Source organism: Necator americanus, chromosome V (assembly GCF_031761385.1).
Source record: "Necator americanus strain Aroian chromosome V, whole genome shotgun sequence".
NCBI lineage: Eukaryota > Metazoa > Nematoda > Chromadorea > Rhabditida > Ancylostomatidae > Necator > Necator americanus.
This window is the reverse complement of record NC_087375.1, coordinates 28,555,074-28,574,402: the sequence shown is the minus strand read 5'-3', so window position 1 is coordinate 28,574,402 and position 19,329 is coordinate 28,555,074. Positions and strand designations below refer to the sequence as shown.

General features: G+C 42.5%; 6 protein-coding genes across 9 annotated transcripts; 1 reads left to right on the top strand and 5 right to left on the bottom strand.

Moving 5' to 3' along the window:
* Positions 1–578: 578 nt before the first annotated feature.
* On the bottom strand, positions 579–4,512 carry RB195_015512 (uncharacterized protein; the record flags this gene model as incomplete). 2 transcript variants are annotated; one of them, XM_064206256.1, is made up of 6 exons in its annotated part: positions 579–770; positions 3,406–3,426; positions 3,504–3,560; positions 3,688–3,743; positions 4,158–4,263; positions 4,402–4,449. In XM_064206256.1, 6 exons carry the CDS (start codon positions 4,447–4,449, stop codon positions 579–581), a joined length of 480 nt encoding a protein of 159 aa, XP_064062137.1. The 2 variants fall into 2 exon arrangements, with proteins under 2 accessions (XP_064062137.1, XP_013307107.2); XM_013451653.2 differs by lacking the exon at positions 579–770 and having other exon boundaries at positions 3,331–3,426; positions 4,402–4,512.
* Positions 4,513–10,129: 5,617 nt separating this feature from the next.
* RB195_015511 (uncharacterized protein) lies at positions 10,130–10,666 on the bottom strand (the record flags this gene model as incomplete). The annotated part of the gene is made up of 1 exon (XM_064206255.1): positions 10,130–10,666. One exon carries the CDS (start codon positions 10,664–10,666, stop codon positions 10,130–10,132), a length of 537 nt encoding a protein of 178 aa, XP_064062136.1.
* A 142-nt stretch (positions 10,667–10,808) lies between these two features.
* On the bottom strand, positions 10,809–11,309 carry RB195_015510 (uncharacterized protein; the record flags this gene model as incomplete). Its single annotated transcript, XM_064206254.1, has 1 exon — positions 10,809–11,309. One exon carries the CDS (start codon positions 11,307–11,309, stop codon positions 10,809–10,811), a length of 501 nt encoding a protein of 166 aa, XP_064062135.1.
* Positions 11,310–11,519: 210 nt separating this feature from the next.
* On the bottom strand, positions 11,520–12,539 carry RB195_015509 (uncharacterized protein; the record flags this gene model as incomplete). 2 transcript variants are annotated; one of them, XM_064206253.1, is made up of 2 exons in its annotated part: positions 11,520–12,080; positions 12,411–12,539. In XM_064206253.1, the coding sequence occupies 2 exons, from the start codon at positions 12,537–12,539 to the stop codon at positions 11,520–11,522; spliced, it is 690 nt and encodes a 229-aa protein (XP_064062133.1). The 2 variants fall into 2 exon arrangements, with proteins under 2 accessions (XP_064062133.1, XP_064062134.1); XM_064206252.1 differs by lacking the exon at positions 12,411–12,539 and having other exon boundaries at positions 11,520–11,885.
* Positions 12,540–16,073: 3,534 nt separating this feature from the next.
* On the top strand, positions 16,074–17,635 carry RB195_015508 (uncharacterized protein; the record flags this gene model as incomplete). The annotated part of the gene is made up of 4 exons (XM_064206251.1): positions 16,074–16,197; positions 16,866–16,874; positions 17,322–17,383; positions 17,555–17,635. 4 exons carry the CDS (start codon positions 16,074–16,076, stop codon positions 17,633–17,635), a joined length of 276 nt encoding a protein of 91 aa, XP_064062132.1.
* Positions 17,636–18,362: 727 nt separating this feature from the next.
* RB195_015507 (uncharacterized protein) lies at positions 18,363–19,135 on the bottom strand (the record flags this gene model as incomplete). 2 transcript variants are annotated; one of them, XM_064206250.1, is made up of 3 exons in its annotated part: positions 18,363–18,489; positions 18,524–18,654; positions 18,788–19,135. In XM_064206250.1, the coding sequence occupies 3 exons, from the start codon at positions 19,133–19,135 to the stop codon at positions 18,363–18,365; spliced, it is 606 nt and encodes a 201-aa protein (XP_064062130.1). The 2 variants fall into 2 exon arrangements, with proteins under 2 accessions (XP_064062130.1, XP_064062131.1); XM_064206249.1 differs by lacking the exon at positions 18,363–18,489 and having other exon boundaries at positions 18,520–18,654.
* Positions 19,136–19,329: the final 194 nt, after the last annotated feature.

The window sequence follows — 19,329 nt, the reverse complement described above, 5'->3', positions numbered from 1 at the left end:
TCCCTCCACCAACCAAGTGCTTTTGTTTAAAGGCATCACCCCACGAATCTGAGGTGGTACGGATTTCAGGTGGAGTATTCGTATACGGGATACTAGATTATGGAGGGGGAGTGATTCCGTCCATTTCTTCCTAATTGCCGTAAAAACCTGTCTGGAAGATGCGGCGCGTGCACAAGCCGGCGCGCTCCAACCGAACTCGTTGTAGAAAATAGCGCGCCGGAACGCTCGAAGCCGAATCCCCTAGGCCGTTTTTTACGGCAATTTGGAAGAAATGGACGGAATCACCACAATCTACGACCTCGTATACGAATACTCCACCTAAAATCCGTACCACCTCAGATTCGTGGGGTGATGCCTTTAATGTACCGGCAACATATTTGTAAGTATCTGTAATCATTGCAAAGGTAGGTTAGCAAGAAGTGAAACGGAGAAAAGGAGAGGATGAGGTACCGCTCCATCAGAAGACATTCTTTATATTCTGAAAGAGATTTCGAAACGCTCAAGCGAGCCTCGGTGAGGCCACGTAACAAAAAAAGATAAAGATTTCAGTTCGACCCCTTACGGCTTGAACGCAACTGTTAGTCACACTGTATAATAATAATAATTAATAATAATAATAATAATAATAATAATAATAATAATAATAATAGTGATAATAATAATAATAATAATAATAATAATAATAATAATAATAATAATAATAATAATAATAATAATAATAATAATAATAATAATAATAATAATAATAATAATAATAATAGGAGAAGAATCTCATTTTAAAAATAATTTTTTTCGAAGAGACTTCACGCCTTCGATTACAAATTTCGGATAATTTTCGGATTAACATGCAAGTAATCAATGATATGATCAATTAACGTGATACCTTTTCAATTTTTCTTTATGTGCGAAACAGTACGATAAAATAAACAAACATTACGATGAGGGAAAAGAAGGAAAGAGAAAGAACAACAAGCATGGCCTTAAGGAAAGTTGTACTATAAGTGGATTTGTCTTGCTCGCTCACTAAACAGGAAGGGAATAATAGTGCACTCAGTATTCCTTGTCAAGTATGTAGCGCAGCGCCTTTGTCCTTAACATACTCCTACTAAGTGGAGATTATTATTATTCGTTGAGTCTATGATAGTTAGTAACCATATCTTCCGCTAAAAAAACGGGGAGTTAGAAGTGACGGAGGACACAAACGGAAAATGGAAAGTGTGGCAAGAGGGATTAGTTTTCAGGGGCCTTAGTACTAGTCGTTCGCAACGAATTTCTCACGACGAGCACCAACGCCTAGTGTCGATCCTACTAAACCTGAGGATAAATCCTGCCCACGTATGGAAAAAAAAAACCGCACAGTTTATGCTTTGCTTTTAAATAAATAAATAAATAAAAAGTGAAGAGATAAGTCGAATTTAATTTTAATTTTGTAAATAAATATTAAATTATTCTGAATACTTGGAAGTGCTATCATTCATATGGATTTACGAAAAGTAAGGTAACAGCCTTTAAATATACCATTAATATTTTTGGAAATGAGAACGTCCGGATGTAGTGGAAATGGCTCTGTTAGCGAAGTTTTTGACTTCCACAACAGAAGTGTTCCACACGTAACAAATCGTATAAATGGTGTATGTAAAATATCCTTATCAACAGCACTTTATACAATATTTGATGCTGAAAAACATTTTATGCGCTATAATCGCACACAAAACCCTCGAACAATTTTTGACCAAAGTTTTCAGTTTTTTCAAAATGTGGGTATAATATGTACATAAATTTAAAGCAAACCACGCACTGCTTTTCTGGCTAATGTCTTGTATTCGGAGCGGTTGTAGCGCAGTGCGTAACAGGTACGGATGAGTCTCCGCTATCGGCGTTCGGAGCTGCCATGGTGCCAAACAAACCCTTATATCCCACTGAGGTTAAGGTATCACTACACGAATCTGAGGTGGTACGGGTTTCAGGTGGAGTATTCGTATACGGGACGGGAGACTATGGAGAGGGAGATGATTCCGTCCATTTCTTCCTAATTGCCGTAAAAAACGGCCCGGAAGACACGGTTTCAGTCGTTCTGGCGCACTATTTTCTACAGGGAATTCGACTGGAGCGCGCCAGCCTTGTGCGGCGCCTCATCTTCCAGGTCGTTTTTTACGGCCATTAGGAAGAAATGAACGGAATCACCCCCCTCTCCATAGTCTCCTATCTCATATACGGATACTCCACCTGAAATCTGCACCACCCCAGATTCGTGGGGTGATGCCTTTGATATATTGGCACCAGAATTCAGACTCTGGGAGGATGAAACCATTGGCTTGACACATTGGCTCGTCGTCGCAACTCATTCAAGGAGGCGGCACGCGTGTTTGTAAACCGGAATCAGTTGTGAATTGAAGTCGAGCAACTAGGCGTATTCTCAAGATTATCACAGTCTTTTGAGAAGAGTTGTTTTACTGCATCTCCGCAGAATTCTGAAGCTTCTGAGATGAATCACAAGATAATACGAATGTTCAAAATCGTAATCATCGAGTTTAGTAAGGTCCAATGTTTTGCCTAGCCGAAGCCGAATTGTACGATTAAAACATGTACAACACCGCTACTAACTTGTGTCTCAAAATCCGTCGCAAACCGTCGGAATTCTTGGAAGTGGGAAAAATTGAATTTTGAAAATATCATTCGAAAGTAATTGAGCCGCTGATTTCAAATATACTTCGAAAATTTACTTTTGACGAGTATGTGGCCTGAAAACGGGAAAAGTTTTCTCAAGTCCCCGTTAATTCCTTTCGCACTTCCTGCCATTGGCATATCCCGCGGATACATCTCCATGGAAGGAAGGGGTGTTCATAGTATTTCCGCTTATTTCTCGAAATTATACGAAATGTTTATTGCATCCGTAATCAGAAGGTTTAGGATGATCAGGATAATCAGTTCGCGTATCCGCCGGCATATCTGGGCACGTTATGTCTCGGAGGCATTCGTGGAGAATACGCCGGGACCCTCTTTAAAGTTCCCCCGGATTTTGGGACACAAGTTAGTAGCGGTGTTGTATATATGCCTTGAGGAAGTCGTAATAAACGCCTTTGGTACAAATTGTCAAAGCTGCTCCAACCTGACCTTACTGAGCATAAAAGTTTGTTTTTTATAGCAGCAGCAACTACAAAACACTTAGATTTCCTTCAATTTTTCTAGAAATTTTCAATTGTCAACTAAAGAAATTCTCTACACACCGCTTTAAGCAACACCAATGCAAAAACTTTAATTATGCCCGATATTTCTATAATATCGGCCAAATATCACATGACATCGCCAGAATGCATGGAAGCAAAACACTCAAATCGTCTCTCCAGGAATAACATCTCGGATTTTCTTGACTTTGAACCTCTCAGAATTGTCCCTTTTTCTCACCCCCAAATCGACTTCATAGAGCTGAAAAACAGGATATTATCAACTCGAACCAATTTGATTGATTACTTCTTCTTATCTAAAGATATTTCTGAACTTACAGCTCGCTGTCCGTCTTCTACCAGTGGACAGTTGGCGGCATTTATAGTATTTGCTTCCTAAAAACAATAAGGACGACTAAAGTCCAAAGATGTGAACAGTTATGATTCTTTACTAAGTGCGACCTTACAAGACAATTACTAGAAATCTGTCGCTAGGAGATCGTTGAAAGTAGGGAACACCTACTCCTTTCTTGCATCCAGATTCGCCATACAGTGCGTGGAGGACGAAACTCGTGAAACCTGCAACTTGTGATGCAGCTCTCACAACCTTAAAGGCACCCCACGAATCTGGATGAGGTGGTACGGATTTCAGGTGGAGTATTCGCATTCAAGATCGTAGATTATGGAGAGGGGGTTATTCCGTCCATTTCTTTCTAATTGCCGTAAAAAACGGCTAGGAAAATACGGCTTCGGGCGTTCCGACGCGTTTCCTACTTTCTACAACAAGCTCGATTGGAGCGCGCCAGCCTTGTACATGGGCCGCATCTTCCGAGCAAGGAAGTTTTTTCCGAGCAGTTTTTACGGCAATTAGGAAGAAATGGACGGAATCACCCCCCTCTCCATAGTCTACGATCCCGTACTCCACCTGAAATCCGTACCACCTCAGATTCGTGGGGTGATGCCTTTAAGTACATTAATCAAGGTCTAACCTACCTCGTATTTCGTATGTCTTTCCCCGTCGGATCTCTATTGGAACCATAAGATTATCTCCGTCGTCAACGTTTTCATTAACAGCATCCACAGCTCTCCAAGCTATATCCTTGAATTTTTTTGTTTTTTGAGTTCGACATACGTGTAACTCAAATAAGGACAACCTGTTACAGCTGTTTGAAAGTAGAACTCTCTTTAACTACTTTTTGATCAACCTAACTACTCATAAGTTGTGATGTGAACTGACCATGTAGTCCGGATCAGGCTCTTCTTCATACGCAAGTACTCCTGGCATTGCTCGATTGCTCACAAAAATGACAATGCAAAAAATAACGAGAACAGAATCAGGATGTGACATGATTCCTAAAATCCTCACAGATGAATGGAACAGGAGGCACACACTCATCCGCATAGTTACGAGCTAGTCACCGATTGATTGCTTAAAGGCAGCATATCATGAATCTGAAGTGTTATGGATTCCTCATTGAAAACTTCTACACCGGGTCGTAGATTGCGGAGAACCACGTGGTCCCGCACATCTTTCCGTGATAGTCGTAAGAAACGGCATGGGAATAGATTCAGTTCCTACGGAACGTCTACGTAGATGTGCGCTAGGACGCGCCTCCGTGTACACGCTCCGTAGGAACCCCTCAGTCGTCTATTCATTAGTTAAACTTGAATGAGCTGGTGAGAAGACCTTACTAACCCTCGAAGGTTTGATCGCTGATGAGCCGCGTCCACAAGGGTGGCGCATTCCATTGCAAGCCGTCGTGAAAAAAACGGCGGATACCGGGCCAATTTGTACGGCGACTACGGAGAAATGAGCGTAACCACCTGGTTCTCCACAATCTTCGACTCTGTATAGATGCTTTCCCATGAAAATCCACACCACGTCAGACCCGTGGTATGCTGTCCTTAAAAGCATCACCCCACGAATTTGGGGTGGTACGGGTTTCAGGTGGGTTATGTTATACTAGGTTGAAGATTGTGGGGAAGAGGATGATCCCGTTGATCTCTTCTGCGCCACGTGCACAAGGTTAGTACAACTCTTCGTTGACAACACCGCCCCGGAACGCTCACTCGAAACCTCATATTCCTGGCCGTTTTTTACAGCGATTAGGAAGAGATGAACGGAATCATCCTCCAATCCGGTATACGAATAATCCACCTAAAACCCATACCACTAAAGATTCGTGGGGTGATGACTTTATATAAAATGTAACAAAAGTTAGTTCAGCACCCATAAGAGTAAATGATACAGTAAGAATCAGAACTGCACTGCGGGATGAGGAGAGAGGTCAGACATGAAAGGAATCAAAAATTTGCCCAAATTTTGCTGACTTGTCTGGAAAAAAGAGCTTGTATATGTGTGGATCATGCGTAGCGGAAGTGAGTTTAACGAAGGCACTAGGATATAAAAGAAAGACGAGAAGATATTTTAAACCGAAGAATTCTTGTGATCGAATTGACTTGTACGAAGAACAAGGTGGGCGCCTGTCTCGTGTTCTTTTTCTTCTTCATTTTCTTCAAGTGCTTTTTTTTCTTTTTTTCGGTATTTTTGGTTTTTTTTACAAACATTTCAAGAACCTTTGAAAAATTGACGTACGAAAAATATTTGATGAAAAATGCCTTTGGAGAAGTTCAAATTTTGCTGTAGACACACGCATAATCTTTGCATGTTCATGCACTAGACTCGTCACTTTGAAATTTTGACTCTTTTATGAAAATTTTCCAACAATTTCAAAGTTATACAAAGTTCAGTTGAATTCAATTGACTGTCCTTTAAAGAGTACGCGTAAAAGTACATTTTTTGCGAATTTCGCACACTTTTTTCGGAAAGATGGCGAGTTTTTGAAAACGACGACTCAAATTCAAACCTTCAACAAAATGTCAGGAACAAATTCCTTTCGCTAAGGAAAACCTGACCAATTTTTATAAAAATCTTTGTAGATTCGCGGCGAAATTCCCATAAATGTTCTTATAAGCTTAAAATACTGCACATAGCAAGCTGATGCTCGAAACCACTCTGCTATCCGTGCGGTGTGCGTTTCTCACATTCTTCAAAAAGTTCAGAACGATATTGAACGATATTGAAGTGGATTAGATTACCGAACTTTCTAGCAATTTTTCTATGGAACTCAGCGTACTAACCGACCATGGTCACAAATATTATTTTGACCATGTATATAAGATGATGGATAAAGTGTCTGGCGTTAATCAATCCGCACGGGATCCGCCACCACGTTCACTTCAATTTGGGATCGTTTGAGGTTGACGAACGTGTAACTGGCCTACACAATGACTTGCGGGGACTGGCCGATGTGTCAAGGCAGTGTTTTTATCCTCCCAGACAAGCCTGGTACCAATCTGTTGACCCCCGGAGGGATGAAAAGCTTAGTGAGCACTAGGGCGGATTCGAACCTCCGATCTGTCGTGCTGTATACCAAGCGGAACACCTTACCGACTGCGCCACAACCTCCCTATGACCATCCATGGTCAACCGAAATAAAGAATATCCTATAGGATAGATGTAGATTGGATAAATGCAGAGTGAGAGAGATTCGGAATGAGATTCAGATTGATTATTTGAGAAAAAATTAAAACAGCGGACAGAAGAGCTGAAAGAAGAGTTTGAAAAGGAGAATTATAAGAATACGGATGCATGTTTTATCTTCTAAACGGCTTTTTCCAAAAGTTCCTTTCCTCGAAAATTTTCATATTTGATTCTTAATGAGAATACAGTTTATCGCGTTATTTAGAATTGTTATCAACAAAGAAATTCTAGCGTTAAGAAGAAACGAAGAGGTCGAGATAGAATAGGACTTTGTTTACGGTTATAATGGTAATTTTCACAGAAGAAAACCAATATAAGACCTGTGTAGAATTCGTGATAGGCAATATGCCAATGAAATGTCCAAAATGCCAATGAAATGATGTGAAATGCGAACATGAACGGGAACGAAAAATATTATTCTTCCTCCTTAGTATTCCTTTGTAGTTCAGAAGAAACTTCATTCTCAAAGAGAAAACGAAAATATGTACATTCAAATTTCAAACTAGTTCATCAGAGGACTATCCATTAGAAGTAGTATTCCACAAATTTACAGTTTCCCTTTCTGGGTCAGGTTTGTGATTTAATTCAACTCTTTTCACATGATCTCAATACTCACTTAAGCTTGCTACGACGCCTAAAAATTAGTCCAATGCACTATTGTATCGACAGTTTATGCTTTTCCATGATTAATCTGGTTTTGACGGATACGCTGAACATCGTAGCTATATCCTGCAATGTTCCCGTCGTGGAAAGAAAATGGCGTTTGTTGAGAAATTTGCGCTATCGTGAAGCTATAGGCAGAGCAAAAAAATTGCAAAACAGGCATGAGAAATGTTGTGGTACCTCGTAAAAATAAAAATATTGAAGAAATCGGGAGAGACAAGGGTTAGCTCCTGCGTGCTTCAATCAGAATTCTTAGAATTCATCGAAAAAGGAGGTTCTTCATGTTGAGGATGCGGTTACGGGAAAATTCTCAAACCCAGCAACCGATACAATGAGAATATTATGGGGCAATAGGCTATGACTTGCCTTCTCGCATCCGATTCCAAGTGAACCAACGAGTAGAACAGTGGTCAGTGGTTTCCAAAACGTCTGCATGGCTGACAGCACAACTCCCTCGCCAAACTCCATGTAACTCTAGCTACATTCCACATTCCTCTAGGCTTGGTAAATTAGTAGCAGACTTGTTTGACGACATTAACTTGAAATCAGGTAAGCTCTGCAATACATTGTGATAGTTATCTCTTATAAAACCCAAACATTCTAAATCGGTGTTTACATGTTTTCGGAAAACGCAACATGTGCTTAAATTTAAAAAAAAACTTTGCGGTGTTTTTCGGGAAGTATCTTGTATAGATTATAACAAGTGTGGACGTTAGGCTAATACCGGACTTCAAACTTTTTATTGTCCTCTCTTTTCCATACCTTTGCTGATGAATAAAAAGTTAAAGTAGTGGCACTTAATATAAATTTTTGTTGCAGAAATGAATTTTCCTTTTTCAAACGACGCTTTTCTTCGTTACTTTTTAAAAAGTTCAAATACTGATAACAGATTTCTGAAGTTTACTTCCTAAATGAGTAAGTGTTTCGGGAATATTCAAAGTTGATTTTACACCTATATTTCTTCGGTAGTGCTACATTTTGAAAATATTATTTGAAGTTTTAGTATTAGTATCCAACAATTGGGGTCGGGTGTAGCGCAGTTGGTAAAAGCTTCCTCAGCCTGCACCATCTGTAGGTTCGAATCTGCCCTAGTGCTCACCAAGCCTTTCCTCGCTCGGGGACTGATAAATTGGTATCAGACATCTCTGGGAGGATAAAACCACTGAATCGACACATCGGCAATCTCGTGCAAGACGTTTTATAGACCAGTTACACGTTCGTAAACCTCAAACGATTCTGAATTGAAGTGAGCGTGGTGGCGCATCCAAAGCAGATTGATTAGCGCCACATACTGTATCCTTCATCCTTATCCAACAATTAAGATAGGATGGTATGCTAACTTGGGATGAAGTGAACGTCATCTTCATCCTGATAAAATTAAAGTTCCACGTCAGATCACGTGATCTGCTAGCTACTAATTAAACAGCTGTTTGCATGCCTCTAAAGAAATCTCTGAAGAAGGATGTTATCAATCTGAAACAAGCATGAAAAGTAGACACGCGGACTAATGCGCAAAGATGAAACGTAACACATGCAGTTATTACAGCCTCGGAAGGTCTAATCCGCTTTTTTACAAATCCACTTGGAATTATTGCCCAAGACTGCTCCACCAGTAACTGTGCTGATTCCAATTCTCGCGCCGTTGCGCCAACTGTGCAGTTCTCACGATCCCGTGTAACCATCTTTCTGCTCTGGATTTTTGCTCTACACATATTCGTACGTAAATGCACACGCGACAGACAAACTCCGTCATTATGTAGCATGATATTCCTTCTATACCGCTATAACATCGAAACCTTTTTTCCCAACATCACTTTAGAATGATTTAGATTTGGTGTGATTGTGCTAGACAACGTGAAATTTATCATCATACTGATAAAGGATAAAGATAACGATTCTGCTCCAGATAAAGATAACGATTCTGCTCCAGAACACATAAACAGGTAGCTCGTACCAAAGTGGATTCATCTGGCAGGTACGATGAGTGTAACGAATAGAGGACCGGACGTACGAAGGAGTAAATTTCGGTGCATGTGAACGGTCACACTTTATTACACAGCTTTCTTGCTTTGCGCACTATGACGTCGTGGGACTCCTTCTACTTTCTGGTATTATGACAACTACATGACGCCGTGGAATACGTTTTGCTACCTTTTGGTGCCAACATGCCTTACTGTCGCCGTCGCTTGCGTGCCACTGCTGCGCGTCCTACTGTCTTCTGGTGCAGGCGCACCAACCTGAGCACCAGAAACCAGAAACAAGGAGTGAAACCCGTCCTACCACATCTTTCTCCCTCCGGCAGTGGCTCATATATTTAACGTTAATGAATTCGCCCTCCCCCATCTTTGCACTTTCCATTGTTGTAACGTGGTCTCTCACCCCATCATTCCGCCTTCTGGCACACCACTTCAATATCGTGAATCACGCCTCACTGCCTTCTAACCCTAACACGCTCAATTGGCGTTTTGGCACAAGTCCTGCTCGACCTCACTATTTTGGGATGAAATCATCTTATTATTTTTTGGGATCTTACACTAAACACGAAAGAAAAAGGAGTTGGAGGCGATAGTTTGTTGTACCTTTAGTTTACGAAGTTTCTTCCAGATCAACGTGAATGAACCTAAGCGCTGAAAACTTCATAATTCTTAACATTAACTTACTTACCTAGGTACTTAGATGGCCCGTCTTCACTGGATGTGCGGGCTCCAGCATCTTTTCCATTCGTTTCGTCCCCTCGCCATTGTCATCCAAGATGTTCTTAAGTTCCGTGAGTTACGCTGACGAGGTCCTGAGAGCTCAGCTGGATACGGCTCAAGGATATCCGTGTAGCGAACACATCACCCCATCTCGTTGGCGGTCTCCCTCGAGGGCATTTAGCATCTCTTGGGATCCGCTCTGGCGTTCTTTTGTTCCATCTATCGTCGGTTCTTCTCATGGTGTAACCGACCCATCTACGTTTTGCTTTCGATATATATTCCACTGGGTCGCGAAGACGGGACATTCCTCTTAAGTCGGAGCTGCGAAGACCGGCTAGGTATTCTGTGCGCTGGTTAAACTTTAGAAGACATCTCTCAATGGCTCTGTGGGTAGTAAGTAGCTTCCTAGACGTGGCAGCGGTGTCTGCCCACGTCTTTGCTGCGTAACAGAGCGCTGGAAGAACTGTCGAGTCGAACAGATGGGCACGAAGATCTTGGTCCGTTAGTTGGTCCGTAGCATCCCTGACGGCTGTGAATGCTGCCCATGCTGCTCTCATTCTTCTATTCAGTTCTTTCTTCAAGTCGTTTTCCATGTTCATAGAACGTCCGAGGTATACATATGACGAAGTTCCAACGATTTGGGAGCCCTCAAGTTGCACTCCTCCGTCCTCGCAGTAGGCGTTCTCATGAACTGTGTTTTCTTTCTGTTCATTCGCAGTTCTATTCTCTTCCCTGCTTCGTTCAATTCGTTGAGCATCGTTTCTGCTTCATTGGTACTGCTCGAAAAGAGAACGATACGAGAACGAAACGAAGGTTCGAAAGAAATTTTCCATCAACACGTATGCCCCTTTCTTCCCAGGAGAGTGATTTCATTATCCAGTGCAATACAGCGGTGAACAGCTTTGGCGATATAGTATCGCCCTGTCGTACCCCCTTTCCAATGGGTATGGTGAGAGGGCGGTAGAAAAGCTGTACCCTAGTCGTGCATCGATCGTAGCAATTGGCTAATTTCTTCACATACGACGCGTACACACCTTGATCGACCAGCGCTGACAGTATTGCGTTCGTTTCTACTCTGTCAAAGGCTTTCTCATAGTCCACGAAAGTTGAAACAAGGGGTAAGCGGTATTCTCGGCAAACATCTATGACCCTCGACACGGTGTGGATGTGGTCGAAGCAGCTGAACCCTTGGCGAAATCCAGCTCGTTCTTGAGGCTGGGCTTCATCCAGCGTCCTATACATGCGCGTGAGGACGATCTTGGTGAATACTTTGTATAACACGCTCAACAAGCATATCGGACGGTAGTTCCGAAGGTTTTCTCGGTCGATCTCCGCACGAGTCGCGCCATTGGACGATTCCCATGTCCACCGACGATGATCTTTCTTAATGAAAAGAGAGTTCTGATGAAAGAGACGAGCGGCTGACAACAGCCCGGAGAGACGATTGCCATTTCATTCCGGTCCCTTAGTCCAAATCTTCTTATCCTGTTTTCCTCCTCTGTAGCCTCTCCTAGTTTTGCGTTGAAGTCTCAGACAACGAACTTGTAGAAGGACTTCTCGTTGCGAACCACTTCCTCCATACTTTTCGTAAAACGCATCCAATTCGGATTCATCAGCTGCTGATGTTGGTGAGTAGCAGTTGATGATACTGATGGGTTCTTGGCGCAGAGGGCGGAGACGAAGAATGGCCAGACGAGGTGACAGGATCTCGTGAGAATCGATAAGATGGACGACAGATGGGTGCATGACAAAACCAACGCCGCCTACATTTCGCGACGGAACCTTCTCTCCACGGATGACGAGTGTATCGTCATTCATCTGTCGTACGTCGCTCCTTCTGCACTTGGTCTCCTGCAGAGCAATTACATGAAATTTGATACGCTCTGCAGCTCCGAGAAGGACATACAGGTCAGCCTCTGTGGACACTTTTCTCGCGTTCTCGAAGTACACAGTCTGAGATAGTCTCCATGGCGAGTCGTGCGTGTGCCGCCTTGGTCCAGAATCAATGACGTCCTGAGCAAGCTGAGATTTGATCGCCTCTCAACGGTCGCCATACCGTCAGACGTCTGAGACTCCAGGGCCCAGTGTGCAGGGTACTGAAGCAGTGCATATGCTAGAGGGGCAAAAAATTTTTTTCCCAAACTAAGTAGCCTTGCCACAGCGAGCTTAGCTTTCACCACAGGTTGTCACCCAACCTATATGTATCAGGGCACCACCTTGCGACATTTTGCCAAGACGGTGGTGAATCTTAGCAGTGGTTTAATCTTAGTTAGGCTTCCGATCCCAAGAAGTCGGATTTGTCGAACTCCTTCTCAGCTTGGGAGACCCTGCCGGAGGACGAACCTCGGCTGTGCATCGCAGTTCGACGCCCAGAGTCACCTCCACGCCCCTATGAGGCTGTAAACCGTTGTGGAGGGAGTCCACGACATGTGCACTAATACGCCAAAGACGCGATGGCATATGTACGATCATGCACGTTTGATCCGTGGTGTACGAAGATAGAGAAAGGATTATCAATGAAGTGCAGGATACTTATGCCACTCATGTATTCAAAGTTTCTTCCAATAAGTTGAAGGGCGGCGCACCTAGCTACACCAGACAGTCCTGCTGCCTGAGCCCACATTGTTTTCACAGATGAATAGTTTCGAGGTGTAGAATTTCCGAAGAACGATTGGAAAATACGTGTCTGTGCGGAAAAATACTTTTTGTTATAGTGGCAGATGATTAATTAATTGGATGGTTTTCATGCTACTTGTCTTGACGGTCCAATGCCTTCAAAATTCCAGATGTCTTCTCAAACCCATCCCTGTTCGATAGAAACTCGAAGAGAGGTTTTGTTGGTTGGTTTTGGTTCTGTACAGTTTTTTTTGTCATTTTACTCTTAAAGTGAACGTCCACGAATTAGTAAAGGATCTTGCTTACTTTTGTCAGACTTTAGTGGCACGCTGCGTCATCCGAGCACTCATCGCAAGTAACTTCAGTTACAGTGAGACGGAGAAGAGAATCCTTATCGGCATCAGATTTGCAGAGTTGCAGGGTTATGGCATTAACGTCAACTGTCATCCTGTATGTTTCTAAAGTGTGTGTTAATGTTTTACATCTAATGAAGTACAACAGGCGGTGCAGTGAGTCCTGCAACGATTTCGAGTGTTTTGCATCTGTTTGCATCATTTGCGAGGCTACGGGCAGTAGCAGGATAGTTAGTAGAGAGTGCTCCTTTCCAAAGATGCGGAACAATTGATTCTGCTGCAGCATATTTCAAGGCAAGGATGAGTTGGCGTTCAGGTCTAAATCCCCATGCACCTCTACGGTAGTTCTATATTCACTGCCACAGGTAAAACTCATCAAGTCGCTACAAAAAAGTGCGGAAGGCATAATGCAACTCATTTCGTTTCGACTTTACGTCTTGAAAACACAAGAACAGAAAATTATTCATTCGCTTTCTCTGAACGTCTCTCTATCCGAATATCGTTGCTCCTGGTGGAGTGGCCCCAAAAATTGGAGATGGCCTGCAATGTGAAATTCTTAGTTAACAAGTTATCTTCTTTTCCTCAGATATGGTGGAAACTCAGAACATTAAAATGCTAATTAGAGTAAAATTGTGAGCTGTTCGAAGGTCCTTAGTTAACCCGACTTTTTTTACAATGAAAAAATTAGGAAATTCTCGTACTTTCCACTGACGGCGACGAGCACAAACAGCAGCAGAAATGACACAACGTTGTAGAACTTCATCTAAAACTAACAGGTAACCTTGAATTAGTTTTCTTTTATCTTCACCTCGGACAAAACAAACGTGAAAAAAGAATAGTTATCTGAGGACACCACCTTCTATTCTATTTTACCGGTACAGAAATATGCGAGGTACAACTCATAATTTCTAAAGCATCGGCAACAACTGCTAACGGCCAAAATCACAAGTCCTCGGTGCTGAGAGGTTTCAGCTCCCGGAGAGATTGCGATAGTCACAGATGATCTTTTTTGTATGAACGAATCATTAATATTTTCTATTTTTTCCCAGCGATAAAAGGATCCACTGTTGGAGTGCGAAGTAAGCAAAAATCGTTTTAATCAGTGTGGTGTGATTTGCAAAGTAACGAGGACAAGGCACAGCATCGAAAGAGATCGAAAAACTTGAAGTTTTACGGGTTTCACAGTAGTCTGTGAATTATAGAATTTCCCACCTGGTACAACTAGGAGAAACGAATGCACAGTTATCTAATGCTAGTCGCTGTTTTATACTCGCCTCTACTATGCTAAAAGGACCACTAATGCATATTCAATGAAGCTTTTATCGTGCTAAACGCTTCTGAAGTGTGTGTGTCAACGTTTTGAATCTAATGAAATACAACAGACGGTGCAACGATCCCACACTGACGATTTTGAGTTCTGTTTGTGTCTGTTTGAACCATTTGCGAGGATAACGGCATTAGCAGAGAAACAAAGAGCACTCTTTTTTTCGGAAGATACATTAACTTTGTTAGAGTATATTTCAACCAAGGATGAGTTGGCGTTGGGGCCAGACACCCATGCAACTCTACAGTTGTTTCTATGTTTGTTGCTAGAAGTAGAAATCATTACCTCACTATAAAGATAAACACTGTAAAAAAATGAGGAGGGTATTCTTTCCCCTATTTCCCAAAATTTTTCTAATTTTCAAAGCAACCATGGAGCTGAAGGTTAGGTCAAAATCTCTGGACACCCTCTACATATGTTTTACTTTCACTAATACCTGTAATACACATTCTTTCACGATAAAGATAGACATATTCCCACAAACACCGTCTCTTTAAAGGCATCACCCCACGAATCTGAGGTGGTGCAGATTTCAGGTGGAGTATTCGTATACGGGATGGGAGACTACGGAGAGGGAGGTGATCCCGTCCATTTCTTGCTAATTGCCGTAAAAAACGGCTCGGAATATGCGGCGCCGCACAAGACTGGCGCACTCCAATCGAACCTCTTGTACAAAATGGTGCGCCAAAACGAATGAAGCCGTATATTCCGGGCCGTTTTTTACGGCAATTAGGAAGAAATGGACGGAATCACCCCCCTCTCCGTAGTCTCCCATCCTCCACCTAAAATCCTCACCTCAGATTCGTGGGGTGATGCCTTTAACTGAACGACAGCAGGTAAATGTTTCTTAAAAAATCTCCTCATCTGAACGAAGAAGAGTCCGTTCTTCTTGACCCGACTCTATTCGCAAGGTGTTAGTGTCTCGATGATTGTCTTAGGTTTTGTTATGTTATGGAGAAAATTTCCTTGATCGTAGTACGTTTACTGTTTCCTTTACACTGAACGCTTCAGAAAGATATTCGCATGCATCAGTGAGAACACCTGTCAATGACTACATCCTGAAATCTCACACAACATTACAGGTGGCAGTCCTAGTCTGCGTACCTACTTTCTGCTAGAGAAACGCAATTTTGTTGACTTCAAAATTTAACAACAACAAAATGAAAGGAAATATTTAACTCTCTTCTGATTGTGTGTTTGAAGATATGAACTCAAGCCGAAATGAGTTGTAGTATGTGTCCAGAACTAGTTGAAATTAATACCGTAGTCCTGGGTAGTCTGTCATTTCAGAAATTTCAGCATAACTATCATTCACTACATTAAAATTATTTAACAAATTCTTTTATCCCCGTCCACTGCTGATTAAACGTGAATGTAATGATTAAGTCGGGGGTTTGTATGATCGTACATAGAACTAACATTGCATCCCAAAGTGGATTTGGTAATGGTTTCCCATCCACCCAAATTCCCAGACCTCATCCCGTGTAACAGCCCGTTGTGAAGGAACACTTTCAATTCTTCGACTGACCTCAGATTCGCTGATAAGCTCTTCTTTGAGTCTCCGCTTCCCTTCCCCTTCCTCCCTTCCAGTCCCGGAAATTGCAACTCTCCCAAGAAGAAGGAACACTGCTACAGACACTTATGGAGGATACATCGAATTAGGGGAAGTGGAGCGGAGGCATACTGGGTTCCGAAATCTACTATCCGAAGTATATGGGTTCCCTGAGGTTTCAGTACCATATCAATATCGTGATTCCAGTGGACGTATCTGATCTTTCAAAACAGTTTAGCAGCTCGTGGACTATATCTTGGGGGCTGATGCGACGTATGATTAGTGGTAGGTAAACAGAGTCAGCTATTTAGGTAGCAGCAAAGATGAATCTCTTTGAGATACACACCATCGCTAACTGCCTGCCTAGGCGTGATTGGGGCGCGCTAGAAAATCCGTTGGGACCCTCTTTGAACGCATCCGAAGAGCACAGACAGCAGCAGTAAAGACACATCGTTATGGAACATCATCTGAAAGTAACACATTCAAATTAACACTTTCGAGGTCTCAGTTTTTGCTTCCCTTCATCTTTATTTCGGAGAAGATAAATATGAACAATAAAAATAAGGGGCTCTTTAAAAATATTGGGCCACATTGTACTTACATATAATGTATGAGGTACAACTCTTAATTTACTGGCAACTGTTGAGAAGGCAACTGTCGAGGTAACAAGTTTTCGGTGTAGAGAGATTTCAGCTACTCGCAGAGAAAACAATTGTCACAGATGATCTTTTCTGTGAAAAACTAGAAATGCACAGCGCTCAAAATCGTCACAATCGGTAGAATTGTTGTACCATCTGCTGTATTTCATTAGATTCGAAACGCTAACACACACTTTAGAAGCGCTTAGCACGATAAAAGCTTCATTGAATATGCATTAGTGGTCCTTTTAGCAGAGTAGAGGCGAGTATAAAACAGCGACTAGCATTAGATAACTGTGCATTCGTTTCTCCTAGTTGTACCAGGTGGGAAATTCTATAATTCACAGACTACTGTGATACCCGTAAAACTTTAAGTTTTTCGATCTCTTTCGATGCTGTGCCTTGTCCGCGTTACTTTGCAAATCACACCACACTGATTAAAACGATTTTTGCTTACTTCGCACTCCAACAGTGGATCCTTTTATCGCTGGGAAAAAATAGAAAATATTAATGATTCGTTCATACAAAAAGGATCATCTGTGACTATCGTAATCTCTCCGGGAGCTGAAACCTCTCAGCCGAAGACTTGTGATCATAGCGGTTAACAATTGTTGGCGATGCTTTAGAAATTATGAGTTGTACCTTGCATATTTCTGTACCGGTAGAATAGAATAGAAGGTGGTGTCTTCAGATAACTACTCTTTTTCCACGTTTATTTTGTCCGAGGTGAAGATAAAAGAAAACTAATTCAAGGTTACCTGTTAGTTTTAGATGAAGTTCTACAACGTTGTGTCATTTCTGCTGCTGTTTGTGCTCGTCGCCGTCAGTGGAAAGTACGAGAATTTCCTAATTTTTTCATTGTAAAAAAAGTCGGGTTAATTTTTAAAACCTAAGGACCTTCGAACAGCTCACAATTTTACTCTAATTAGCATTTTAATGTTCTGAGTTTCCACCATATCTGAGGAAAAGAAGATAACTTGTTAACTAAGAATTTCACATTGCAGGCCATCTCCAATTTTTGGGGCCACTCCACCAGGAGCAAAGATATCCGGATAGAGAGACGTACAGAAAAAGCGAATGAATAATTTTTTGTTCTTGTGTTTTCAAGACGTAAAGGTGAAACGAAATGAGCTGCATCATGCCTTCCGCACTTTTTTGTAGCGACGTGATGAGTTTTACCTGTGGCAGTGAATATAGAACTACCGTAGAGGTGCATGGGGATTTAGACCTGAACGCCAACTCATCCTTGCCCTTAAGGTGCAACAAAATTAATTGTTCTGTATCTTTGGAAAGGAGCACTCTCTACTATCCTGCTACTGCCCGTAGCCACGCAAATAGCGCAAACAGATACAAAGCACTCGAAATCGTTGCAGGACTCACTGCGCCGCCTGTTGTACTTCATTAGATGTAAAACATTAACACACACTTTAGAAGCATAAAGCATGACAGTTGACGTTAATACCGTAATCCTGCGACCCTGCAAATCTGATGCCAATCATAAATCTTTTCTCTATCTCATTGTAACTGAAGTTACTTGCGAAGGATGACGCAGCGTGCCACTAAAGTCTGAAAAAAGTGATGTGTTCTCTCTGCATTTAAAAGTGAGTGCACTGCCAGAAAGCAGCACATATGCGTTGTATGGAGCCGTTTATACAAGTCTGATTGCGACCTGCTCGTGGTGGCTCTGCTCCATTAAACGCAATCAGGCGTTCGAGTGTATGCATTGGGAACGTGCAAGCCATATAACCTGCAGTGTTATGTGGCGAAAGGTTCCCATGACTTGACTTACTTGACTTAATCGGCGGGCTGATGTCATCGCCTGACGCGATTACCCGCATCTTCGCCGACGTGTGCCGTCCTTGAACACAGCTCTGCCCAACCTTCTCGATCTTCTGCGAGAGCTTGCACAGAATCAATCCATTCGTCGCTGTTCCATATTCTGCGAAAACATACGTCTCGCCTGAACTGCCTACCCACGCCGAGTGTCCTCAGGTCCTCTTTCACCACCCCAGTCCAGAACTCCATTTTTCGGCCAGGTGGCTTCTTCCAGCTCGAACCCGACGAACTCCTCAGAACTCGTTGAACAAGGCGATCTGCCGGTCTCCTTAATATATGACCAAAGAAGCGAAGACGATTTACTTTAACCACTTTCGATGGCGGTGCAAGATGTTGATGTCTTCAGTCTGTCATCCGCCATCCGCATCAATTTCTGAGTAAAAATCTTCATTGTGACATACCCTAGGCCAAAAGTAGCCAAGTAGCGATCTAAGCAGCTTTCGTTCCGTGCAGTCAAGCCTCTCCATAACCGTTGATGGTGCTGCCCAAGTCTCCGATCCGTACATCATGATGGGGCGAATTGCGGATAGGTAGACTCGCAGCTTGACTTCGTTGGTGATGGGGGTCGACCACAGGCATTTCGTTAAGGAGTTAAATGCAGAAGTGGCCTTAGCGCATCTTTGCTGAACATCTCTCTCGTAGCTGCCATTGTTCTTCAGCGTACAGCCTAGGTAATAGAACTCATCGACGAGTTCTATCGGTTGTCCGTCCACCCTGATTCCCGTTCGTGGTCTCGAAGAGATCCACATCTGCTTGCATTTATCAGGACGTAGGCGTAGTCCATAGCAGGGTCAAGCGTGTGTTGAGAATTTCTCAACGGGGGGTCGTAAAGGGGAGTGTCGGGCCAGGGGTGGGGGGTTCGCAAGGGGAGGGTCGGAAAATTGAGAAAAGATTAAGGTAGGGGTCGGAAAATTGGGAAAAAATGAAGGGAGCAAAGAAAAAA